The sequence below is a fragment of the Muntiacus reevesi genome, chromosome 15, assembly GCF_963930625.1.
Source record: "Muntiacus reevesi chromosome 15, mMunRee1.1, whole genome shotgun sequence".
Classification (NCBI taxonomy): domain Eukaryota; kingdom Metazoa; phylum Chordata; class Mammalia; order Artiodactyla; family Cervidae; genus Muntiacus; species Muntiacus reevesi.
In genome coordinates this window covers 38,924,925-38,951,853 of record NC_089263.1, presented here as the reverse complement: position 1 = coordinate 38,951,853, position 26,929 = coordinate 38,924,925, and the positions used below count along the sequence as shown (strand labels likewise).

At 37.1% G+C, this 26,929-nt stretch overlaps 1 protein-coding gene and 1 pseudogene across 1 annotated transcript in view; both read right to left on the bottom strand.

Moving 5' to 3' along the window:
• SCFD1 (sec1 family domain containing 1) overlaps positions 1–26,929 on the bottom strand; it is a 113,543-nt gene that overhangs the window by 19,915 nt on the left and 66,699 nt on the right. The window contains exons 15-19 of the mRNA XM_065905847.1: positions 24,937–25,033; positions 20,489–20,559; positions 17,483–17,562; positions 11,139–11,201; positions 9,225–9,300 (exon numbers count right to left, since the gene is read on the bottom strand). Coding sequence (XP_065761919.1) covers positions 9,225–9,300; positions 11,139–11,201; positions 17,483–17,562; positions 20,489–20,559; positions 24,937–25,033 — 387 coding nt within the window. The remainder of the gene's footprint in view (positions 1–9,224; positions 9,301–11,138; positions 11,202–17,482; positions 17,563–20,488; positions 20,560–24,936; positions 25,034–26,929) is intronic.
• LOC136147468 (oxysterol-binding protein-related protein 9 pseudogene) lies at positions 14,661–17,126 on the bottom strand (annotated as a pseudogene).

Genomic DNA, 26,929 nt, shown 5'->3' with positions numbered 1-26,929 from the left:
AATTGAGATTGCTGGGAGAAATATCAATAAACTCAGATATGCAGATGACACCACTCTTAATGGCAGAAAGCAAGGAGGAACCAAGTCTCTTGATTAAGGTAAAAGAGGAGTGAAAAAGCTGGCTTAAAATTCAACATTCAAAAAACTAAGATCATGGCATCTGGTCCCATCACTGCATGGCAATTAGATGGGGAAAACAATGGAAACAGTGACAGACTATTTTCTTGGGCTCCAAAATAACCACAGATGGTGAGTGCAGCCATGAAATTAGAAGACGCTTGCTCCTTGAAAGAAAAGCTACAACAAACCTAGGCAGCATTAAAAGAGAGCACAAAAGCAGAGATATTACTTTGCTGACAAAGGTTTGTATAGTCAAAGCTATGGTTTTTCCAGTAGTCATGTATGGATGTGAGGGTTGGACCATATAGATGGCTGAGCACCGAAGAATTGATGCTTCTGTGGTGAACTGTAGTATTGGGGAAGACTCTTGAGAGTCCCTTGGACTGCAAGGAAATCAAATCAGTCAATCCTAAAGGAAATCAGTCATGAATATTTATTGGAAGGACGGGTGCTGAAGCTGCAATACTTAGGCCACCTGATGCAAACAGCCAACTTATTGGTAAAGACCCTGATGCTGGGGAAAATTGAAGGCAGGAGGAGAATGGGACGACAGAGGATGAGATGGTTGGATGGTATCACTGACTCAATGGACATGAGTTTGAGCAAGTTTCGGGAGGTGGTGATGGATAGGGAAGCCTGGAGTGCTGCAGTCCATGGGGTCACAAAGAGTCAGACATGACTGAGAGACTGAACAACAATATACTATTCATCATTACATTCTTGTACAATTGTCTAGTCAAGGCTATGGTTTTTCCAGTGGTCATGTATGGATATGAGAGTTGGACTATAAAGAAAGCTGAGTGCCAAAGAATTGATGCTTTTGAACTGTGGTGTTGGAGAAGACTCTTGAGAGTCTGTTGGACTGCAAGGAGATCCAACCAGTCCATCCTAAAGGAGATCAGTCCTGGGTGTTCACTGGAGGGACTGATGCTGAAGCTGAAACTCCAATACTTTGGCCACCTGATGTGAAGAGCTGACTCATTTGAAAAGACCGTGATGCTGGGAAATATTGAGGGCAGGAGGAGAAGGGGACGACGGAGGATGAGATAGTTGGATGGCATCACCAACTCAATGGACATGAGTTTGGGTAAACTCTGGGAGTTGGTGATGGACAGGGAAGCCTGGAGTGCTGCAGTCCAAGGGATCACAAAGAGGTGGACACGACCGAGTGACTGAACTGGACAACCATCCTCAGATAAATATATTCCAAACCTGCAAAGATCATTCCAATGGTTTTATGTGATAGCTGATACTTGTGATGCATAAAATTTCTGCTGCCCAAGAAACAAAAAGGTATAAAAAGCTCTTATAAGTAACCTAGAAAACTGGACATGACAAAACATCCTATCATTTCTATCTATAATTTTTATAACTTAAAATGCTTATTCAGATATAAAAAATCCAAACCAGTATTGAGAGATGTGACGCATAAATTAGAATTTTACAAGCATGAAACAAAGAATTCATCTCTACCAGTCTTCTTCTCTGATGTCTCTTTCCTCAGTTCCCAACCTGCTCCAGATCTCTTAAAGCCCTGTAGCAGTTCCTCTAAATTTTAAAACATTAGGACAGTGTAACTTAAAAAATGGCTATGTGTTTAAATATTTCTAGAGCAAGAGACTTTTTAAAAGTACTGAATTAAAATAAATAAATAAATAAAAGTACTGAATTTACAAAGATTACACACCAACACATACACACAGGTTCAGGTCTGGGAGGGATGTACAGAAACAAGCACTGTAAATCACTGCATATTGGTATATCTTTTCTGAACAGCAATTTGGTAATATTTACCAAGGACAATTAGACATTTTCACCCTTTTGATTCCATGATTCAATTCTAGTAATTTATCATACAGAAGTAAATCAGAGATGAATACTTTCACCTAGAAAAACTAACATTTAAAACCTAGTTATATACCCTTGAATATCTTCTATTTTGTTAAAACATACTGAATTTAGTTTTGTAATACTTTTATTTTTACTTCACAATTTACAATGAACCACTATCCCCCAATCAATAACCAATGTCCCCCAAATCAGTGAATATTTCCTTGAATTCTGAACCTAAAAAGTCTTGTGAACATCTACTAAAAAAGAACAACACTGGCCTGGCTCTCTCCTAGCAGTGGTGACAGAAATGTGATGTAGAAACAGGTAACCACTAATCATTTCAAATTTCACTTCTGTAAATGAAAAACTGCTTATATCAAAGCAGTATGTTACATGCAATGTTAAGAACAGGAAGATTTGAGGTCACAGAGGATAATCTGTTTTTGTATTTCGCAAACTTCAAAGAAAACAAATTGTTAGCACAAGAGAAATATTTAAGTCAATCAGTTTAGATACTTCTTACAGGCATTATTTAGGGATGTACATCATGTGACTCTAAGGTAATAAGTTTCAAAGAGTAAATATGGTCATTTAAAAGATTGAAGCCTGTAATTTCTCCATGCTATCAGTTATTTGTGAAAGGATTCCTTTGTTTAGGAATTTTACTACTGGGATTTCCTTCCAACAGAAAAATATGAATTCTCCTTAAAACTAAATTTAACTACACATAGTTGCACAATCCCCACCATGAATCACTGCCTTGTTGTGGCAAAGGGGCTTGCATAGCTCAATGAAGCTATGAGTCGAGCCATGTAGGGTCATCCAAGATAGATGGGTCCTGGTGGAGAGTTTTGACAAAACGTGATCCATTGGAGAAGGGAATGACAAACCACTCCTACATGCTACTTGTGAGAACCGGATAAACTGTATAAAAAGGCATTATATCTACTACTGTGGGTAAGAATCTCTTAGAAGAAATGGAGTAGCCCTCATAATCAACAAAAGAGTCTGAAACGCAGTACTTGGATGCAACCTTAAAAATGACAGAATGATCTCAGTTCATTTCCAAGGCAAACCATTCAACATTACAGTAATCCAAGTCTACGTCCCAACTACCAATTCCTAAGAGGCTGAAATCGATCATTTCTGTGAAGACCTAGAAGACCTCCTAGAACACCAAAAAAAAAAAAAAAAAGTCCTATTCATCATAGGGGATTGGAATGCAATCCAATCCTACAAAAGTAGGAAGTTGAGAGATTCCTGAAGTAACAGGCAAATTTGGCCTTGGAGTACAAAATGAAGCAGTGGAAAGGCTGCCTTGGAGTACAAAATGAAGCAGTGGAAAGGCTAACAGAATTCTGCCGAGAGAACACACTGGTCATAGCAAACACCCTTTTTCAACAACACAAGAGACCACTTTACATATGGACATCACCAAATGGTCAATACCAAAATCGGTCTGATTACATTCTTTGTAGCCAAAGATGGAGAAGCTCTATACAGTCAGCAAAAATAAGTATCAGAGCTGACTATGGCTCAGATCATCACCTCCTTATAGCAAAATTCAGGCTTAAACTAAAGAAAGTGGGCAAAACCACTAGGTCAGTCAGGTACAACTTAAATCAAATCCCCTATGAATATGCAGTGGCGGTGACAAAGAGATTCAAGGGATTAGGTCTAGTAAAGAGAGTGCCTGAAGAACTATGGACAAAGGTCTGTAATACTGCATAGCAGGCAGCGAACAAAACCATCCCAAAGAAAAAGAAATATAAGAAGGCGAAGTGGTTGTCTGAGGAGGTTTTACAAACAGCTGAGGAAAGAACAGAAGTGAAAAGCAAGGGAGAAAGGGAAAGGTACACACAACTAAATGCAGTTTCAGAGAATAGCAAGGAGAAACAAGAGAAGGCCTTCTTCAGTGAACACTGAAAAGATATAGATGATAACAACAGAATGGAAAAGAATAGAGATCTCTTCAAGAAAACTGGAAATATCAAAGGAACATTCCATCCAAAGATGGGCCAAACAAAGGACAGAAATGGTAAAGACCTAACAGAAGCAGAAGAGATGGAAAGAAGAAGTATACAAAAAAAGGTCTTAATAACCCAGATAAGCACAGTGGTGTAGTCTCTCACTCAAAGCCAAACATCCTGGAGTGTGAAGTCAAGTGGGCCTTAAGAAGCACTGCTGCCAGTAAAGCTAGTGGAAGTGACAGAATTCCAGCAGAGCTATTTAAATCCTAATAGATGATGCCATTAAAGTGCTGTACACATTATGTCAGCAAATTTAGAAAACCCAGCAGTGGCCACAAAACTGGAAAAGGTCAATCCTCATCCCAATTCCCAAGAAGGGCAGCACTGAAGAGTGCTCAAACCACTAGACAATTGCCCTTACCTCCCATGCTAGTAAGGTTACGCTCAAATCCTTCAAGCTAGGCTTCAGCAGTACGTGAACTGAGAACATCCAGATGTTCAAGCTGGATTTTAGAAAAGGCAGAGGAATTAGAGATCATATAGCCAACATCCGTTGGATCAGAGAGAAAGCAAGAGAATTCCAGAAATTGACTATGCTAAAGCCTTGGACTATGTGGATCACAACAAATGGTGGAAAACTCTCAGTTCAGTTGCTCAGTTGTGTCTGACTCTTTGCAACCCCATGGACCACAGCACACCAGGCCTCCCTGTCCATCACCAACTCCCAGAGTTTACCCAAACTCATGTCCATTGAGTCAGTGATGCCATCCAACCATCTCATCCTCTGTTGTCCCCTTCTCCTGCCTTCAATCTTTCCCAGCATCAGGGTCTTTTCAAATGAGTTAGTTCTTCTCATTAGGTGGCCAAAGTATTGCAGTTTCAGCTTCAATATCAGTCCTTCCAATGAACATTCAGGACTGATCTCCTTTAGGATGGACTGGCTGGATCTCCTTGCAGTCCAACAGACTCTCAAGAGTCTTCTCCAACACCACAGTTCAAAAGCATCAATTCTTCCGTGCTCAGCTTTCTTTATAGTCCAACTCTCACATCCATACATGACTCCTGGAAAAACCATAGCCTTGACTAGACAGACCTTTGTTGGCAAAGTAATGTCTGTGCTTTCTAATGTGCTGTCTAGGTTGGTCGTAACTTTCCTTCCAAGGAGTAAACGTCTTTTAATTTCATGGCTGCAATCACCATCTGCAGTGATTTTGGAGCCCCCCAAAATAAAGTCAGCCACTGTTTCCACTGCGAGGGGAATAGCAAACTATCTTACCTGTCTCCTGAGAAACCTGTGTGCAGGTTAAGAAGCAGTAGTTACAGCTCTGTATGGAACAACTGACTGGTTAAGGGTTGAAAAAGGAATATGACAAGGCTGTTTACCGTCATCCTGTTTATTTAACTTATATGCTGAGCACATCATGAGAAATGCCAGGCTGGATGAGTTACAAGCTGGAATCAAGATTGGCAGGAGAAATATCAACAACCTCAGATATGTGTCACTCTAATGGCAGAAAGTGAAGAGGAACCGAAGAGCCTCTTTGATGAGGGTGGAGGAGAGTGGAAAAGCATGTTTAAAACTCAATATTACAAGATAGCCAATGGGAATTTACTGTATGACTCAGGAAACTCAAACCCAACTTGGTAACAACCTAGAGGGGCAGGATGGGGTGGGAGGTGGGAGAGACGTTCAAGTGGGAGGGGACATGAGTATGCCTATGGCTGATTCATACTGATGTTTGGTAGAAACCAACACAATACTGCAAAGCAATTATCCTTCAATTAACGCATATATATGGAATTTAGAAAGATGGTAATGATAACCCTATATGCAAAACAGAAAAAGAGACACAGAAGTACAGAACAGACTTTTGGACTCTGTGGGAGAAGGCAAGGGTGGGATGTTTCGAGAGAACAGCATCGAAACAGGTATATTATCTATAGTGAAACAGATCACCAGCCCAGGTTGGATGCATGAGACAAGTGCTCAGGCCTGGTGCACTGGGAAGACTCAGAAGGATCGGGTAGAGAGGGAGGTGGGAGGGGGGATTGGGATGGGGAACACATGTAAATCCATGGCTGATTCATGTCAATGTATGACAAAACCCACTACAATATTGTAAAGTAATTAGCCTCCAACTAACAAAAATAAATGGAAAAAAAAAAGAATAAATAAATTTTTAAAAAATATTACAAAAACTAAGATCATGGCATTTGGCCCCAAAACTTCACAGCAAACAAGGGGAAAAGGTGGAAGCAGTGACAGATTTCCTCTTCTTGGGCTCTAAAATCACTGGGGATGGTGACTGCAGCCATGAAATTAGAAGATGATTGCTTTTTGGAAGGAAAGTGATGACAAACCTAGACAGTATGTTAAAAAGTGGAGACATCACTTTTTTGACAAAGGTCCATATAGTCAAGGCTATGGTCTTTCTAGTAGTCATGTACGGATGTGAGAGCTGGACAATAAACAAGGCAGAGCACTGAAGAATTGATCCTTTTGAACCGTGGAGCTGGAAAAAACTCTTAAGAGTCCCTTTGAAAGCAAGGAGATCAAAGCAGTCAATCTTAAAGGAAATCATCCCTGAATACTCTTTGGAAGTGATGGTGAAGCTGAAGCTCCAAAACTTTGGCCACCTGATGCAAACAGCTGACACTGGAAAAGACCCTGATGCTGGGAAAGATTTCAGGCAGAAGGAGAAGAGAGTGACAGAGATTGAGATGGTTGGATGGCTTCACCTATTCAATGGACATGAACTTGGGCAAACTCCAGGAGACAGTGAGGGGCAGGAAGCCTGGTGTGCTCCAGTCCGTGAGGTGGCAAAGAGCAGGACACAACCTGGCAACCGAACAACAACAAACTCATACAATAGCCAGTGTGTCTGACAAGTCAGACATAATCTTAGAAACTAGTGGTTCCTCCTGTCTCACATATAAAATCACTCTGTCCATAGCTGATGATAAGCAGAGTGGCATGACTAGATTCTCTCCTAGACAAGACTCTACTCTTTTATGAGGCTCTTCAAACTCTTTTTCAACTGGGCCTTGACTTTTGGACATCTGTGTCCATCTTTGCATTATCCACTTTTAAGAAAGAAAGAAATCTGCTAAGTCAGTTTATAGCCAGAACCCACATCTCCTCGCTATCTTCCCATCCTTGATATCTTTTTGGTTTCCTCACCTTTTACCACCTCTCAGGAGATGTCCAATTACATTAGCCTGCCTTCATCAAGAATCTCATTAGGTTGGTTTAGCCAGAATCTTCCTTTAGCCCTGATGTTTTCTCTTAGTAATTTTCCATCCACCAATACCTACACCCTGCTGCTGAGCTCTAATTTCCCACTTTTCACTGATGTATTTGGAGTTAAGCCCAATGTCTTTCCCAGATTTCAAAACCCCACTGCAGTGGTCCCAACGTTGGTCTTTCACAGTGGTCCCCCTGAATAAAGTCTGCCTTACTGTACTTTAACAACTGTCGTGAGTAACTTCTTTTTTAACGAGTGCTAGGTTCAACTGTAAGTACAGTATGTGAGTCACCAATGTGTCCAACCTCCTGTTTTTATGCCTTTGCACCTTTAGCAGTCCAAGAGAATAAAGATAAACTGAATCATGGAAGTACTGTGAACCAGTTAGAAAGTGGATTAAGTATTCAGTAGTGGCCTCTTAACAGAAGAGACACAGAGGGGAAGGACTGAAAATAATTCCCAAGAGAGATAATTAAGCTACAAAGTGTTCCCAAGTACTTAGAAAGCAATGCAATCTGGAATGTCTCTGAAGGAAAGTTAGGAAGTAATCAGCCTTTTAATTTAATCCTAAAAAATTAAGATTTTTCACTGTTCTTCATTAACACTACAGGTTTTTACAATACAATGTTATTTACTTATTCAGACAAAAACTGAATACTTACTTAAGGCACACTGCTATAGAAAATTCAAAGATAGGAAAAAAAAATTTCTTGCCATCAAGAAGTAAAACAATCCATGTTGGGGCTTCCCTCGTGGTCCAGTGGTTAAGAATCTGCCTGCCAATGTAGGGGATATGGGTTTGATCCCCTGGTTTGGAACTGAGCTCCCACATGCTCCGGGGCAACTAATAAGCCTGTGTGCCTCCACTACTGAATCCGCGCTCTAAAGCCTGACTGCTGCAACTACTGAAGTCCACATGCCTTAGAGCCCACGCTCGACAAGAGAAGCCACCTCAATGAGAAGCCCATGTACTGCAACTAGAGAAAGTCTGCATGTGGCTACGAAGACCCAGCACAGACAAAAACAAATTTAAAAAGCAAAACAAAAAATGATTTATGTCAACTGTATCTCAATAAAAGTGGGAAAAAAGGAAAATATAAACAACATCAATACAAAATACCACAGGTAAATATAGTAGGAAAAATAAAAAGTGTGGAAGAAGTTCAGAGAACCAAAGATCTAGTTTATTCTGAAAACAAGTAAACAGTATTCAGGATCTGAATAACTGATACTCTATTTCTTTTGTTAATTGACCTTTGAAATCCTTCTCACCACAAACTGAAGTATCTATGTGTGAAATATTATGTCTCAGATTTGCCTTAAAATATCCCTAAAAAGAAATAAAAAAATCTGAGTGGGGAAGATGAAACAAGAATGGCACCATGTTGAGCACTGAAGCTTGGTGAAGGGTTCAGGAGAACTTGACATACTAATGTGTATTTGAAAATTTCCGTAACAAAAAGTTAAAAACAAGTTCAGTTTGAAAAGAAGCCAAAGCAATTAATGATCACTCTGAAGCAGCAATATCTATATATTAGAATAACAGAAAAACAACAGAAATACAAACACCATTAAAAGTCTTATGTTTAAAAATATTATTCCAAAATGAAATGTGAAATCAAGCTATAGTTGCATTATTCCCAAACATAAATTCTATTTAAAATACTTTTAATTTACACAGGCCTTTAGACTATTAACTTAATATTCTAATATATGTTAAAACTTAAATGATATGCATTTATGTAATAGTTCATTATTTTAAGCTTAAGTGCAATGTTTTTCAGTTAACGTATTTTCATAATCCTGATAAAGGAAATCAAAATGTCATTAATGTAGTAAGAACAAATTTTTTTAAAAAGCGTAAAATTATAGAGTTCTGAATTATATATGCAAAATACTCCCATATTCTTGAAAATACCAGTAAAGAACCCCCTTGACTTCATTTTATTCCTAATTTTGTCCTTGAATACATCTAGAAGCTGCTCTAGCTAAGCAACCAACCTGTTAACATTTATATTCAAAAGTTACCCGTGTATTTTCTAACAGTTGTACTTACTTGCTGTTTCAATACCAGGTTCTTCACTCCTTCCATCACAAACTGTGATCCTGTATTCATGACTCGTGATAAGAGACTAGGTGCAAAAGAAGAGCACTGCACTCAGTACAAATTATCTCTGGGATTAACTACAGATGAAATACGTGTCTGATCACCCAACACATGCTGATGAAGCTCACTGTGCCTACCACCTTTGCTTTCATTGAACAGAAGTGACCTGAGAATGTCTAACTTCCATGGATATCACTGCCACAAATTTATTTAACAATACAACAGTAATAAAACATTCTGACTAGTCAATATCAATAAGATGTAAAACTAGAGTGCTATCCTCAAAATGAACATTTTAATTGCTAAGACTTAGCTACATATCAATATTTAGGCAAATTATCAGCTACAGAGAATTCCTTCAATTTCCCGACTGTCTTAATGTTAAAACAATGTATTAAAGATAGTAATCCAGAAAATTAAAAAAAAGCATATACATGTATAACTGAATCACTTTGCTGTACAGCAAAATTTAACACAACATTGTAAATCAACTATATTCAATTTAATGAAGACACTAAGAATGACTTGCTTTAGGAGTTCAAAACACACTGATATATTGACAACATGTATGTCTGGGAGTTTCTGAACAGGTCAGAAATTACAATACTCTCTATCACAGCTGCTAGATCTAGTCCTGCACTGTACACTCAGCTGCCCCATACACAAAATCTATCATATAAAAATGTGAAGCACAAAATGCTTGATGACTTTTACCTCAACTCAGTAAGAACATCCAGTGTCTGTATTTTACCAACAAAAATAACACAAATGACTTACCATATTGGCTTTCTATTTGTGGTTCAAAAAGTCTTTTATGTGGAATCAAAGGGTATTTTGTGGGACAGAATGGAAATCTTGCATTTTGATATTAGGCTAGGGAAGGCCTTCAAATCATCCAAGATTTTCTTATAACACATTTTATTAAAATCTTCAACTACAAAGTCCATAAGAAATCTAATAGGCTTTTAAGATTCAGTAAGGTTTTAGGACAGAAAACTGGAAAGCCTATTTTATTAAATACATGGAAGTAGTTTTCCAAATGTATTTTCATTTTCCCTATCCTGTCCTCTTCCCCTCTGAAATGAAGAGATGGGCAGGGTGGAAATCATTTCTTTAACAGAAACAAGAAAACATAATCTCTGTTGGACTGACTAGTTCTGAGGTGATTCCCAGGTACCAGGTAACTCTGAGGGAGTAAGAGTGGTAACCTGCACAGCACTGTCTGAAGGTGAGGCCAGCTGGATTCATTTTGCCAAGCGCTTACATGTTCCCGCCTTAGGCCAAGTGCTTTTGTTTTCTGGAAATTGTTTCATTAAAATTGGTAGCTCAGAGTGGGGCTAGGGTAAACCTGTTTTCCTTCAGTTTCATGCTTCTGTTCTAAGCTCCAAAAAATAAGCTAGGAATTTGAAGCCAGTGTGGTACTGAAAAGAGCAGTTAAAATCACTTTGTTCAGCTCCTTTGAAAATCACACATACTGTACAGGATTTTTGGGGGGTCAGAAGTCACACCCAGCCCTGAGTACTTCCGCTCTATCATTTAGCAGTATGCCTAGTTCCATCTAGAAGCTAGGTCTTGGATGTCTGTATTATCAGCACTGATAGAAATTCATGTATCTTCTGAAAATGAAAAACATAATGTCTTAACAAGGAAGCATACAAAGCCCTACCATGTACAATACATTAATTTACATTTTAAAATTAGAATTTAACCTACCTAAGGAAGCCAAAAAGCATGCTGACATTTGTTCTATATCACAACGAAAACTTTCTGCACACGAAATGTCACACTGTTTTCAAGGCATAAAAGTCCAATTATGGCTGGAGTAACTAGACTTATTCAGTCAGAGTTATTAAAAACACTTACCCCATTGGCTTGGTGGTGGTGCTGCCATAGCTGGTGGGAGCTGAAGCCATCTTGGCAAAAGCCCTGTGAAATGAGAAAGCCGTATTTAAAAGCTGATGAGCTGAGCTAACATTCAGTATCACAGCGTTAAAATATTTACTAACTAGGCATTAAAAAATTTTCCAACTAATCAAGATTTACTATGCAGTTTCTGAAAAGAAATAATTTTTCAACTAATACAATGTTTCAGTACAATTAGCACAATTATACCAACATTGATTACATAATCGGTAACCATGTAAAATAATGTTCAAGTACAGAGCAATTGTTACCAAAACACTGAAATTCTTTAAAAACCACTAATTCATTATTAGTTCTGCAAACTTAAAGATCATTAACATGAAATAAGGACTTTCTGTTTTAAAAGAACAGTCATGTACTGATTGATCTCTTTACTGTTCTCCACATTCCATACTCCCACATTCCCAGACACATGCCTTGACTCATGCTGCCCTGTCCTTTGGGGATACAGATTCACTATATACTCCAATAAAAACTGTACATTTCCTTTTAAGAGTCAGCTCAAAATCACTTTCTTTAACACTATTCTAATTCTTCTACTCAGTGATTTTTCCTTTTAGTTACATATACACTTTTATATTGAACTGCATATAGTCATTTATTTTCAGATCTTTCTAAACGTACAGAATGTTTTTAGCTATAGAATTTCTGAAGGCTGGGCAAAAATATGGCACTTAGACGCATTTAAAAAAATATCTTCCTTCTAGGAATATGTTCATTATAGAGAATCCAGAAAACAGAATGCTCCTAGAAGACCTCTACCACTTACAAGTAAACACTGTTAAGATTTTAGCATATATTCTTCTAATCTTTCGACATACGTATATATAACATATATGATTTCAAAACAAAATCAGTATCATACTGTACATACTATTCTTTAATGTTTTAATAACAGCATGCCATAAATATTTTTTATGCAAATCCGTATTCTTTTATAATTCCTAATCATTTCCAATGCTTTAGTCAATGGAAAAAAAATTATCTATCTAAATACAAGAAGATCTTATGAAAGTAAAAAAACGAATAGAAATCATTAAGATTTGAAGATGAAACACTAAAACTACACTATTTCAATCTGGACAAAATTTGCTGATACCATTACAGAAATTCCAAACACAAAAGTCACAATTTTGTTCAGAAAGGAGGATGTGAATCAATGGTTTTCAGCAGTAGACTGGAATTTCTGCCTTTAACAAAAAAAAAAAAATTTACTTTTCACTAGAAACAACAATATCTAAATATAATGTTATCTCTAAGCAATAAAGGGTTAAATAAACAGTATTACATTTATATGGCTGAGTATCAAGCAAATACTAAATGCAACCATTGCAGACTATAGCTGATGCTTAAGCCACATGGTCTTGGAACTGTGCAGGTCCACTTATGTTTTTGTCAATAAATATGTACTGCAGTACTACATGATCTGCGGTTGGTTGAGTCCTCAAATGAGAAACCAGGGATACTGAGGGCCAGCCCATTGTTAAGTAACACTTTGATTTTTAACTGTGTGGAGGGTTGGCATCCCCCAGGTTGTTCTAGGGTCTGCTGTATTGAAGACAATGAAAAATTGGTATGATGAAAGTTAATGGAAAACTAGAACACAAACTGCATCTGTAACAATGACTTCCTGATTGAAAACTATGTAATATTTTTAAAGGGTAAACACTAAAGGTTACTTGTAGACTTTGAATAGGGAGATTACAGGTAAATTTTTATTTTCTTTATACCTTTCTGAGTTTTCGAAAATATTCTTCAAGAAACTGGTATAACCCTCATCATGAGAAAGAAAAATGTTACAAATCAGAAACTGTGTATTTTATAACCATGTAAAATGATGCCCAAGATTGTCTTCATTCTTTTAACATCAAATGTTTGATTAGGGAGTTCCACATAAGTCATAATGTAAAACACAAATGACACATACGACACAGCCAAATGTGTTAAGTGTATATGTTATAAAAATCGGAAAAGATGGTTTCCAGTTCCTTCTGTTAACTGAGGTTTGTTGTCTACTTTTTTTCTTATAAGAACACAATGAAATAAAAGCAAAACTTGAAAAAAACATAAGTACAGATAATAAAAAGCACTCGTAAACTCACAACTCAGACATATCTGCTGTTAACAATTTGGAATGTGTCTCATACTATGCATATTTTTTTATACAGTTGAGGTCAAAAAGCATATTCAATCCCCTACTCTTAAAAAAATAATTATTTTAAGAAATAATTTAAAGGTATTACTGAAGAAAATTTGAAAAATAAAGAACTCAAAAGGTAAAAAAAAAAAAATTCTACTACTTGGATTTACCCTCTATTAGCACTTAAGTGAATGTCATTTTAGTTATGGTTTATATGTATATATGTGTATATCTATACACACACACACACACATACGCACATGCATGCAGATAAATGGAAAGGTTTGAGAGGATTACATCATAAAAAGTGTCATCCAAATTTGGCTCAAGGGCTGCCTACCCAGAGGCTTTCCCTGATCTCAACAAATTTTTGCTATTACCCCCAACAAATTAAGATCTTATCACTTAGTTTTATTTTCTTTATATCACTTAATATGGTGAATATGGTTTAACACAACTCCGCTCATTCATTTGCTTATTTGTTGACATACTGTTCAACACAAATGTAAATTCAATGAAAGCCAAGGCCTTCGCTAGCATGTTCACTATAATATTCTTAATGTTTAGAAGAGTCCCTAGTCACTGAGACAAAGGAAGTTATTTATCAAACAAACCACTGAATAGTAAACTATATTTTCACTTCATAACATACATGGCCATTTCCTGATGGTCACTGAACTAGTCTTCCACAACATGATTTTTTTGTGGTTGTTGTAAAATTACTTTATGAAGCCTTAAAAGCATTGAGTATAATTAAACTGTGGCAGAGTTAGATACAATAATAGTTCAATTCCAAAATAAAAGTTATTTTAGGTGAGACCATGAAATTTCCTAACACATGATTTTAATACATTGCGCTAAATTTTCTAAAACAACTCAGAGGAACTGATATTTACAGTAAATGGAGTATTTATGAAAAATATGGCACTATATATTTAGATATATGTGTATACAGAACCCAAGATTATATACAATATAATTGTATATGTGTATAATTGTATATGTGTATAATTGTATACGTGTATACAGAACCCAAGATTATATGAACTAGGAAACATGTACATCTCAATAGCAGTACTAGAATGCAGAATTTAAGACTGGGATTTACACCATGGGATTTGGAAAAGGAGCAGACATCTTGTTTTCAAAACCTGAAGTTTTTCTCAAGACCAAAATCAACACTATAACTGTCAGACAGGAAAAAGAGAAGCTTTGCTTGCTTTAATTGTTCATCTGCATCAGAAAGTCCACTATCTCTGAGATAGGAACCACTGCAATAAGAAGGGAGTGAATATGTTCTCCCAAAGGAAGACTGCTGCTTAATTATGCTTCCTGCCCTGGAACCAGGAGCAAACTTTGTGTTTCCCAACCTAATGCTTGGCAGCACCGAGATGTTTCAGTAATGGTTCACCATAAACCCACCATTCTCCATCTTCATGAAACAACCTTGTCTCCCACTGAATTTCCTTTTCCTTCCTTTCTTGGGCTTCTGCTCTTTGTCTTTCTTCAAGTCTATACCTGGCTCCACTGCTGCATCAATGTCTCTGATTTAAGTTGAAAGTGACATGTTTCCAAAGGCAGCGGGATTCGTATTCATTCTATTCTTCCAGCTTCGTCACTTTCTTCATTATAGGCAACTTCTTGGTATCTATAAAAACTATATTTCCCCCTGTTGAGTATTTTGCATACATTACACCATTCCATTCCCCTTCAATTGAGCAGAAAGACTTCTTGTCACTTGGAGAAAAAATCTCGGGGGTAATTCTGTGCTTCTTGGCCCCACAGAAAGGTTTAGTGTGGAAGATGATATTTGCACTATAGCCAGTTTTGGAACAATTAATATTGCTTTCTCCGCCTAGTTCCACCCAGGGCACTGTGAGGCCAGACCTGCCGTAACCATTGGGGAATGTGAGAATGTAATGTTCATCATGCTCTAGACATGAGACACAGCCCTGCCCTATGTTGTGCACCCCGATTGACATCCCGAGGAATTTTGATTTGGTCCAGATATGAGCACGGAATTGTATCTTCTTAATAAAACACTCAGCATAAAAGGCTGAAATGGGTGGATGATGAGAAACCTGCTCAGCCACAAATGTTATACTATTCTTGGAAACCCAGGGAACTGGTCCTTCTGAAACTAGCTCTGCATTCTCTTCGGTATCATTGGGTAATGTGCACTGACACTGAAAGATTTCACCCAAAATGGGGTTGTATGGCTTTTTGGTAACTGATCCTTTCCTTCCTGCATGAAAGGTTGAGAGATACCATTTCACAACCTGAACCATTCAGTCTCTGGCATCCTTCTGGTCACTAATACTCACAAACAGGTCCGGATATGTAAAAAAGTCTGCATACATTTCTAAAAGAGATCTTTTTTCAAGAATAAATGTTGGAAGAACAACCTTTGTAAGATCCATTCCAAATCTAACCTGTGACAACAGATGCATGATAACGCTCTTGTGCTCTTCCACTGACCCTGCCTCCCCTTCGTCATCTCTATCATCATGCAAATCAAAAAGGTCAGCATCACTTGTTCCATTGGACACAGAAGAATTAAGTGATTCTATGACATCTGGGTGCTTTAGACTACCTCCCGAGCAGCTGTGTGTGAAGACTGAGGCAGATCCAGAGGAATCTATTAAGTGTTTTGGAGATGAGCCACTCTGATGGAATTCATCTGTATCATAGAATTCATCTTCATTGCTAGAGTTAAGAGAACTCTGGGACTTTGTTTGGAGACAGGCTGACATGGCTTGGATAAGTCAGACTGCGACTAGGTGGTTAGTGGCCACTGCCTATACTATTTGGTGTTGGAGTCTGATAATGACCCAAGGTTGCTAATACAGATCCAACTGGGAGAGAAGATGGATGCTGCTCTGACTTACAGAACCTCTGAGTTGGTTCTGGAGGTAAGATAGTCTAGGAAGGCACTGTGTTGACTACAGGTTCCAAGGGACTATTGCATCCACAGGATTAACAGTACTTATAATTCTATCTGCATGATTCTCTGCAATATACTGGTCTTTAGCAATCTGCAGCAACACAATGCAGTGTTTAACTGATTCTGTCACGCTATTTGTTGTCTCTTTGAGGGTTTCAATTTTCTTTCTCTGTGCATCATCTTTAAAGTTTGAGCAGTTTTGAAGTTTGTCATCAAAAACCTTCAACTGTCCTATCAAGATCTGTAGGTAAGCATCAGCCTCTGTAAGCTTCTTATTCAAGTCTTGGGCACTAGGAACAAATCCTGAATCCAAACCCCCAGGGGGTGACAGGATGGAGGCAGGGAGATAATCACACTCATGCCCAAGGCCTGGGCAAGCAGCAGGGTCCCTGGGAACTCAGGGATGGGAGCCAGACCCTCTCCCAGACCCTCCAGGAGTGGGTCTAATCATCCCACAAGTGGCCAGCAAGAAAGTCATTCATCAAGGCCCCAGCCCTCTGTGCCCCCAGGGGAGGGAGCCAAGGGCTGCTTCCGAGCACCCCTCTTTGCCCCCTTCTGCTGAATCAACCCACAACATGATTTGTAATGACTCATTTCCTTGTGGAAATGACATAATTTCAACCCTATTCCTTGATAATCAGGTTGATTTTCAAAATTTGATTATCATAACTGCTTCTAAGATTTTATAACTCCAGTTTCTTCTTTGGGATTAATTCTTAAGAGGAAGCTAGGTCAAAGCTATTCCTTTTAAAAATATTTTTTATATCAGTGAGCAACATTTTGACAACTTATATTTCTAATAGCGGAGTATAAATGCACCAATTTTCCTGGATCCTTGGCACATTTTCTAAATCTTAGCATTATATTAATCTGCATTTCTCTGATTACTAGTGAAATTAAAACATTTTTAAAATGTTTGAGAGACATTTGACCCAAAACATTTCAGTCTTTGAATTTTTCATCTCACACAAGTGAAAAAAATAGAGGAAAACAAAAATGTCTAGGAAAGAAAGGCAGCACTACTTTATATAAAGTTGTGGAAAGAGTGGGGGAGATAAAGAAATATTTATGCCATTGAACAACAACAAAAAATACTAAGGCACTGTTAAATTTTCTTGGTGACATTTCCAGTTTTTTTTGAACTTGACTTCCACTGTACTTTCTTAAATGATAGGAACTTAAGAATAAAACAAAACTTACTTCCACTGTTTGATATATTGTAAGGGATTAAGGTTGCATCCTGCGTCAGTTAAAGCTTTTTTGTACTGCTCCAAATCAGCCTGAAATAAGAATATGACAAAAATCTTTACTTTCATGAAAGAGATCATTTTGTTTGTTGTCATCTAATTAATCAAAAAGTTAGACTAATGGCATGAGCACCTAAGTAAGTGAAGTGGTACCTTAAGGGGGCACCCAAATGAGTAACCAAGACAAAAATCACATACAATGAAAATTACCTTTGACAGGCTCCCAAATCACCTAAACAGTATGGTGTTTTGTCATCCCTCAGCAAGCCCAACAGAGTCAGTTTTTCCTCCACTGTTGACATAGATTGTTTGTCCTTGGAATAAGCATTAAATGAAAGATCTGGATTGATCAAGAATATGTCAAAACTGGAAACATGAAGGGAGTGACGCTGACTTAAGGGGAATCACTGCAGAATCAGATGGTCTCATCTCATATTCACTGTAAATGTTCAAAGTTATTAACTGAACAGCAGGTGATCTATACTTTTTAAATAGCTAAATAGTTCTCTTTCTTGGTCTTTTATTTCCTAATGAGTAAAGTGCAGTTGAATTTATGTCACGGGAGCTATCAGAGCAACTCCATTATAAAAATTTTCTAAGAAAAAGAAACTTTTAAGCTCACCATCAATCAGAGATGCTCACTACTTCATATTCTGGGAGCTATTAATCTGTGAGCGAGCTTCCCTGGTGGCTCCGATGGTCAAGAATCTGCAAGCAATGCAGGAGACCCGGGTTTGATCCCTGGGTTGGGAAGAGTCCCTGGAGACGGGAATGGCTACCCACTCCAGTATTCCTGCCTGGAGAATTCCATGGACAGAGGAGCCTGGTGGGTTACAGTCCATGAGGTTGCAGAGTCAGACACAGGTGAGCAACCAACACTTTCAATCTGACATCAATAGTCAAAATTTGCTTCAAGACTCTTAATGATTACTTATAAAAAGACATAATTCTTAACAAAAATAAATAAAATCATATATTCCTGGGCTTCCCTCATAGCTCAGTTGGTAAAGAATCTGCCTGAAATGCAGGAGACCCTGGTTTGATTCCTGGGTCAGGAAGATCTGCTGGGAAGGGATAGGCTACCCACTTCAGTATTCTTGGGCTTCCCTGTGGCTCAGCTGGTAAAGAATCCACCTGCAATGTGGGAGACCTGGGTTCAATCCCTGGGCTGGGAAGACATTCTGGAGGAGGGAATGGCTACCTACTCCTATATTCTGGCCTGGAGATTTCATTGACTATATAGGCCATAGGGTCTCAAAGAGCTGGACACAACTGAGCAATTTTCACTTTCATATATTCCTAAGAAAATATTATAAATAGGTTATTAGAATCCCTTAAGCTATAGGTACACCCCCATTAATGACAGAGATCTTTCTAGAATGAAACCTATATTGTAGTCACGCCTCATCAGCAGTTTTGCCTTACAGGTTCCAGCTCCTGTAGTCAACTAAGGTCTGAAAATACTGAATGGAAACTCCCAGAAACAAACAATTCATGAGTCTTAAATTGTGCCTTGTATGGAAAGCATGATGATATCTTACGCTGTCCTGCTCAGTCCTGCCCCAACCAGTGACATCCTCTGCTCCTGACATCTAACCATCAACATCGTCATAGTGTGATGACACAGGGTCACCTGAAGCAGATGATTCTCCTTCACATCAGAAGGTCATAGTAGTCTAATAATACATCTCAATGCCTACATCATTCACCTCATTTCATCTCATCACACAGACATTTTTATCAGCTGACATCATTAACATGAGAAGGATGAGTATAACAACTGCATTTTGAGAGTCCACATTCACATAACTTTTTATTGTTATAACTATTGTTATATTGTTATAATTATTGTTGGTATATTGTTATATGGTATATTGTTATAATTATTCTATTTTATTAGCCATTTTTGTTAATCTCTATGTCTAATGTATAAATTAAACTTTTATCATCAGTATGTTATGTATAGGAAAAAACAGCATATATGGTAGTGAGGGGCATTTGGTACTATTCATGGTTTCAGGCATCCAATGGGGGTCTTGGATTATATCTCCCTTGGATAAGGGGGGAACTACTGAACTTTCTAACTAAGTTAAAAGTCAAGAGACATATTCCTAGGATAGAGCAGAACTGACCTAAAGCAAATACTGGTTTACTTTTCTGTTTTAACATGTCAAACAAAAAGAAGCCTCACAATCTACCAGACATCAGAAAAATAATTGCTATCAGCAAAGGAAAGCAGTTTACAACAGCTGTATCATTCTAGGTGTCTTTCCCAAGGTTCTCATGCTAGTTGCTCATCTAGTAAAATTATACAAGTTAATGTTAGAAACAGTTAACAGGTCTCTAATGCAGCAACAATACCAAAAATCACTGCTTTCCTTCAAAGTAAGTCAATTACCTGGGCACACTTAAAAATTTTTTTTTCCCTCAAAAGCAGTTGATGCCTCACTAAAGAAAAAGAAAACAACAAAATATCCCACAATCTACTCTTTCACTGAGGGAAAAAAAAAAAATCTAGAAAGGAAAATTGATCATGTTCCAAACATTCTTAGAAATTTATTCTAATATAAAAGTAGCCTTTTTTTTTATACTTAAGTACAAAATTTCAATGCTATTTTTATACGAATCATATGACATGTGAATCTGAAGTTTAATCTTATGAAATTACAGTATTTCTATAACTTTTGGAACTTACTAGAATAGTTATTTCCAGAAATAAGAATTTTGGTCACCTGAATTCTGTTCATGTTCAAACAACTTAAAAGTGGTGAGATATTTCATGAGTAAATCATTCTCTTGGTGACAAATACTGCTATAAAATTCAGCAGTATATAGAACTAGCTGTTTTCCTTTAAAGGAAGGAATGAAATGATCTTTTGGCCATAGTGGTTTTTACTTCTATTTCTGAAACAGGTGAGTATCCCCCTTTCCTCCCAATAACTGAATACAGAGGACATACCTCAGAAGGTACTTGCTGTGCACTTATGTAATAGATAAGAAACAGCCTCATTTTATCTTCTGGAGTTCCTGCTACAAAGGGGAAACAGATAAGGAAAAAAAAGACTTTCACAATTCCAGCTGTTATGTATTATGGTCAACACTATAAACTCAAGGCATACATAAATGTGACAAAATAAGCTTCTTGATTCAAATGATTTAATGTTATAGGCACTAAATTACAACCATGTAAAATACAGATATAGAAAAAGATGAAATACTATAGGATTACAGGATTACCATCTGCAGTCCAGCTTCCAAACTGTCTATAATGTGAAGATTAATTTTTCAGATATAAACTCAAAAAGAAAAAAATGGTATAGGTAGGATAATCATGTAATTCTAAAACAGTACCCTTTTGAAATGAAACGGGGGATGCTAAACAATACTTAAGTAAGGACAACTTGGATACACTTCAAAGTGTATCCCAATATGTAAGAACTCAGAATTGTTATACTTCACTATAGAATAAAAACAAGAATAATTTTTTCAAAACATACTGACTGATAACCCATTGATTTTTTTATCTTCAAATTATCCTTACTCCCTAAATATGACAAAGACTTGGTAATAAAGATGAAAGACAGGCTCTCCTAAGTTCTTATGTTTACAAATAGATACTGTATTTCAAACATTCTGAGGTAGGTTACAGGATGCAGGGTCTTGTTTAAATCCTAGGAGAAAGCTGGTATTTTTGTTTTAACAGGTAATTCGCCTGTCTGGGTTCAGGCCAAAGTTCCTACCAGCCTCTGTGAGTTGTGGTTCTATCATGGACTCTATTTTCAAAATGTCTGCAGTGCTATTTGGCTCTGTCCCACTGTCCAGCAGCCAGTATAGGAATTTGGAGGTCATCTTGTCCCTCACCTCTCAGTCCTTGGAATTGCTGTGTAGGATCAGATTTAGGCATGAACAACTCAGAGGTAAGCCCAGGAATTCATTAACAACTTTATAGGGTTGCTTTCCTGAGCTCCTTCCTTCCTTCTGTAACCTCCCCGGTACTTTCCAGTTTCCTTGGCCTTCCCTTTTTGGTGCTCCACCCAGAAAGCGTTGGCTTTAGCTACCCTGCTCTATTTCCTGCAACTATGACAAAGCAGTTAGAAGACAAAGAAAGAAAGATGATTGTGGCTTGCTGTAGGCTCTTGGGGTAAGGGATCCTAATATATGAGAGAAAGGTTTCCTTCCCTCAGAGTTTTAGGGACCTGTGGGTCCCTGCTGTTGCTTTTAATATCTTCAGCATACAGCATGGCCTTTTCTAAGAGTGGGTGCTTATTCTGCTTAGCGAAGGAACAGTTCCCATTCTTCAACAAGGAGAAATGTATTTTATAATTCCAATAGGGTCAATGTCCTAAAAGCCTCTGCTAAAGTTTTTAAGTCATAGGATGCTAAGAATTGGAGGGCATGCAACGTTTATAATGACATTAGTCACAGAGGAACTAAATGGAAATTGGAAAAATGTATCCTTTACAACTGTGAGTAGTCCAGAGTCTGGAGCTTGCAGCTAAAGGCTGGATCCTCCTGTCACATCCAAGTTTCTACTGCAACTGCTATTTCAAAGGCAGGGTTTCCTCATTGAATAATTTGATACTTCAGAGAAAAGTTGTAAGTATAATTCAGAGAGCTTTTTTCTCCCTGGAAAATTTGAGAGTAAGGTGTTGAACTGCTTTCCCACCATTCCCAAATGTTAAGGACATTCTCCAATATAGTAACTTCAAAATAACAGAATATAATAATATATCAAAATCAGAAAATTAGTGTTGGTCCACTATTACCACCTAATCCTTGGATGTCACTCCAAGTTTCGACTACTGCCTCTATAATATCCTTTATGGGAAAAAGAATCACGTGTTGCTGGAAACAGCTGTCATCTCTTACATACAGTTGTCTTCTGTATGAAACAGTTCCTCAAGTCTTTCTTGACTTCATGGCCTTGATAAGGATTATAGGCTATTTTTTTCCTTCCTTTTGGTATAATACTCCACAATTAATTTTTGACTGAATTTCCTCATGATTAGAGTCAGGCTGTACATCTTTGACAGGAATACAACAAAAGTGATACTGTATTTGTTGTAATGAATCTTTTGGGTGGTACACTATTTCAGGATGCCTCATTACTGCTGACGTTCAATGTGATTACCTAGTAAGACATCTATCAGGCTTCTCCTCTGTCAAGTTATTTTTCTTCCTCTGTAAGTAATAAGTATTTTGTAGGGAGGTACTTTCAAACTGTGTAAATAATCTGGAAAATTTCTGTTTATTCATTAATTATATCTGTATGGACTCATGGCTTCTTATTTCATTCAGTATGTTATAATCTGTTATCATCACTATTTATTTTGGTACTGTCATGATCTGGCCATTGGGGGCCTCTTCAAGCTGACTTTTGGGTTCTTTTTGGCACATTTCATCATGTTTTGAGTACTTTTCTTGCTTTCTGATACAACACAATGTTTCAGGCTTACTTTGTACTTCCTCTCCCTAGAATCAACCATTTATTTCGCCAATGAGTCCTTGTGGAAAGGGGAATATAGAAGCTAAAAGTTTTACTACTGGAGAACTGTTGCTCCTCATTCTGCTCAAGTGGCAGAACTAGGGAACGCATATATTTGAATACACACACACACATAAAATCTATAATTACTTCTCTATTTGACAAGTATTTAATGAAAATACCAAGTCCATATCGGCACCTCCAATTCCAATATTACAGGTTTCATTCTAGTTTTCTTCCTTTTAATATTTGTAACTTTCATCCCTGATGACAGGAAACCTCGCTCCCACTATATTATCTGATATATTTATTTATTTAACCAGTCCCCTGTATGTAACACATATCCTAACTCTGCTACTGTCTGCTTGCCTGCAGAGATGTCATCTCACTCCACTCTAGTTCTGATTCCCTACAATGGACACACACATATGCCTGGCTATACTTCTCACCCCCTCTGAGCCAATGCCTGGTTTGTCCTTTGCAGGGTCACCCTCCTTAACCTGATAGGGCCCTCATACTCCAGGACTAAACTGCTCCCACATATGGACACCCTGCTCACCTCACTTGGGACTGTGATACCTCTAGTTAGATTATCAACCCTCCCTCTACCTGATCTGTGGATGCCTTCTCATTCTGCTTGGATTCTGACATCTTGTTCTGGACTAAAGTGGTACTTGAAGAAGGAAAGAACAACCCACTCTAATATGCTTGCCTAGGAAATCTTAAAAGGACAGAGGAACCTGGAGGGCTACAGTCCATGGGGTTACAAGACTTGGACATGACTTAGTGACTAAAAGAACAAAAGACATACTACACTGCCACTGTGCATGAATGTCTACCTTGCTCTGCTCTACTTAATGTCTTTAAAAATGAATTGGTTTGAGAAAGCAAGGGAAATGAAAAAGGTTCTGATTGTTTTTTTAATCAGCATATTTTTTGCTTAAACTTTACTCAAAACTGATTGTAAATAACAAGAAATAGCTCTGAAGTGATGGACTTAGATATATGTTACATATTTTTTCACTGTAAAGTACACATACCTTCAAAATGTTATGTTCTCCCCACAAATCTATCTTTTTATAAGTGTGACCAATACTAGGGATTCTCAGAAATTTTTATGAATAGAACCCTTTAATTACAAACATTTCAAAAAAAATTGTTTATTACCTTCCAACTTGATATAAAATCTAAAAGTCACAACCAAAATAACTCAAAAACCATTATCAGCTGAAGAACTTGTATGCAAAATAGAAGTTAATAGCTTACATGATTTTTATTCATTTTTGAAAAGAGCTGAGATCTGAATTGAAAACTTCTGAAACTATCAACAAGTCTCTAAAGTTTAGAGGATTTTAGAAGCTAAAACTCTGTGCAGACTTTATGATCACTGTAGTTGAACACAATAATAGATTATATAATTCAAGTACAAATAGTTATATCTTGTTTAAAGAAAATCTAACAAACATATACTTAGATAAATATAAGGGGACTGTCTACAGAGTTTCTTTAGAAGTGAACTGTCGAAGTATTTAGAACAGAATTCAGTTTTAGATACTGACACATCTTTTCAGGAAGCTCTACAGGGTTAAACCAAAGCAGAATGTGTCATGCTTGGTTTGAATGTTTTACCTTCAGATCTGAAGCCAGCAGAAATTGAGCTTCAAATGCATCACTTTAAACAAATGAATATAAAAAGTGCTTATATCTTCAAAGAAAAGTTCAATAAAATAAAATGCAAATAATTTTTCTAATTTAGGAATTGTTATGCTACAAACTTCTCAACAGGAAACAGATCATTTCATTATCTCATTAATAGCAAAGATTGTGAGAAAAACAGGAATTCTATTCAAATTTTACTCAAATTGAAATGCTGGATTCGTCAGACGAAAAACTTACATTAACCTCAAATTTATGATACATACCATCAGGGTCTGATATTATATCTAGAAGAGATTTATCCAGAGTCGTTTTGCTCATTATTTTTTCTTCATATTCAAAATATACATCCAGTTTTCTTGCCTGTTTCAAAATAAGTATCAGATTAGAGAACATTAATAAAAACATACTAAAAACCTCTCTGCTTACTAGTGTCTATTTTCTATGATCAAATTCAAAAACAAATGTTAATTTTCTAGTAGAATTTACTTTTACTTTATTTTACTTTTAACCATAAACTTAGTGTAAAAAACAAGATTGACTATTTCATTTATATTTGACTTATAAATTTAGAATAATTCTGCATGTCGTATGTTAACAAAGACAAAAATCACACAAATCTCAGTTATTGTATTAATAAGTAACTACCATACAAATAACACTATTTCATGCAAATTAATGTCAAGTGATCAAGTTATGTTTACTTTTTTAGTGAGTAAATTCACATACTTTTATCCTAACTAGACAGAAGTTTATCCTAATTATTTTCAATGGCTTTAACTGTTCCTCATTCATTTTCCCACTAAATACTTTGAACTTTAGATAATGCAAAATAGTCAAACTTTGCTTTCCTGTACAGCAGCTTTTCTAATTTAAAATATGTTGACTAAAATTATCCAAATGAAATTAACATGTTAGAATAATCCAAGGTAAATAAAAATCATGAAGTATCTATTAGATTATGCTTCAGATAAGACGAGAGAGACAAGAACATGCTTTACTACTGAAGGTGTTACCAATCTAAGCAAAGTAGAAATCATTCATGAAATAAATGAGAAAACAGAGATATCAATAAAGAATGAAAATATACATAAACATTAAATTAAGATGATAGGATGAAATAAATATTAACCAATTGTAGAGAAGGAAGCGATGAATTTTGAGTTGTTCTGAAAGTGATTTGGGGACATGGACAGACAGAGTTCATTTCACTAAAAGGAATCATGTCTGTGTGTGAGTATGCCTGCGTGTTCGTGTTAGTAGCTCAGTTGTGTCTGACCAGGCTCCTCTGTCCGTGTGTGTCTGTGCGTTAGTTGCTCAGTCATGTCCAACTCTTTGCGACCCCGTGGACTATAGCTCTTTAGGCTCCTCTGTCCATGGGATTCTGCAGGCAAGAATACCGGAGTGGGTAGCCATCCCCTTCTCCAGGGATCGAAACCAGGTCTCTTGACTACAGGCGGATTCTTTACTGTCTGAGCCACCAGGAAAGCCCTGGTTAAAGGGATCATATCAAGGCATGATCAGAGTAGATAGATCTGAATGGCAGATTCAGCAGTGATTTCACACGAGGCAACAGGCGATCAACCCCTCAATCCCAGTCCTCCGCAGTGGCATACAAGGCCAGAGCTTTAAACAGATGCAATACATGGCTTGAAAATCAAAACATGAAAAGGTAAATATACTGAGACCTGTCCTCACTCCTGCCCTCTTCTATCCTATTTCCACCTGCTTCTTTGGCTATTTATTTCTCCTATAGCTTTTGAGCTTCTCTATGCAAATACAAGCAAATAGTATCTATATCCTAATATCCCTCTGCTTTCTGACACAAAAGGTAATATACTATACTCTGCTTCCCTTGTTTTCACTCAGCAATATATTCTACACCAGTACACGCAGAATTTCCTTGAGTGAAGTTGAGATAAGAGTTAATAAACTTTGTAATAGAGTTTTTGTTTGTTTTTTACAAATGGCTCTCCACATTTTTTTAGATTCCCTGATATAGGAACTATTTTAATTACTGTATAAAGCTACTCTGAATAAACAAAATAGATAGATGCTAAAGTACTAGGAATGGAAAAATGCAGTATCAAAAATGAACAAAAGAAACAGAAAGGAGATCCTAGGAAAGTGACCATGTTGGTGACTGTGTGAATGGAAACAAAGAGATGTATACTTAATAATTAACATGAGAATTACACAAGAAGGAAAATAGTGAAAAAAGTCAAAGATAATTCCTGGCAAATAAAATGACGGTATTAG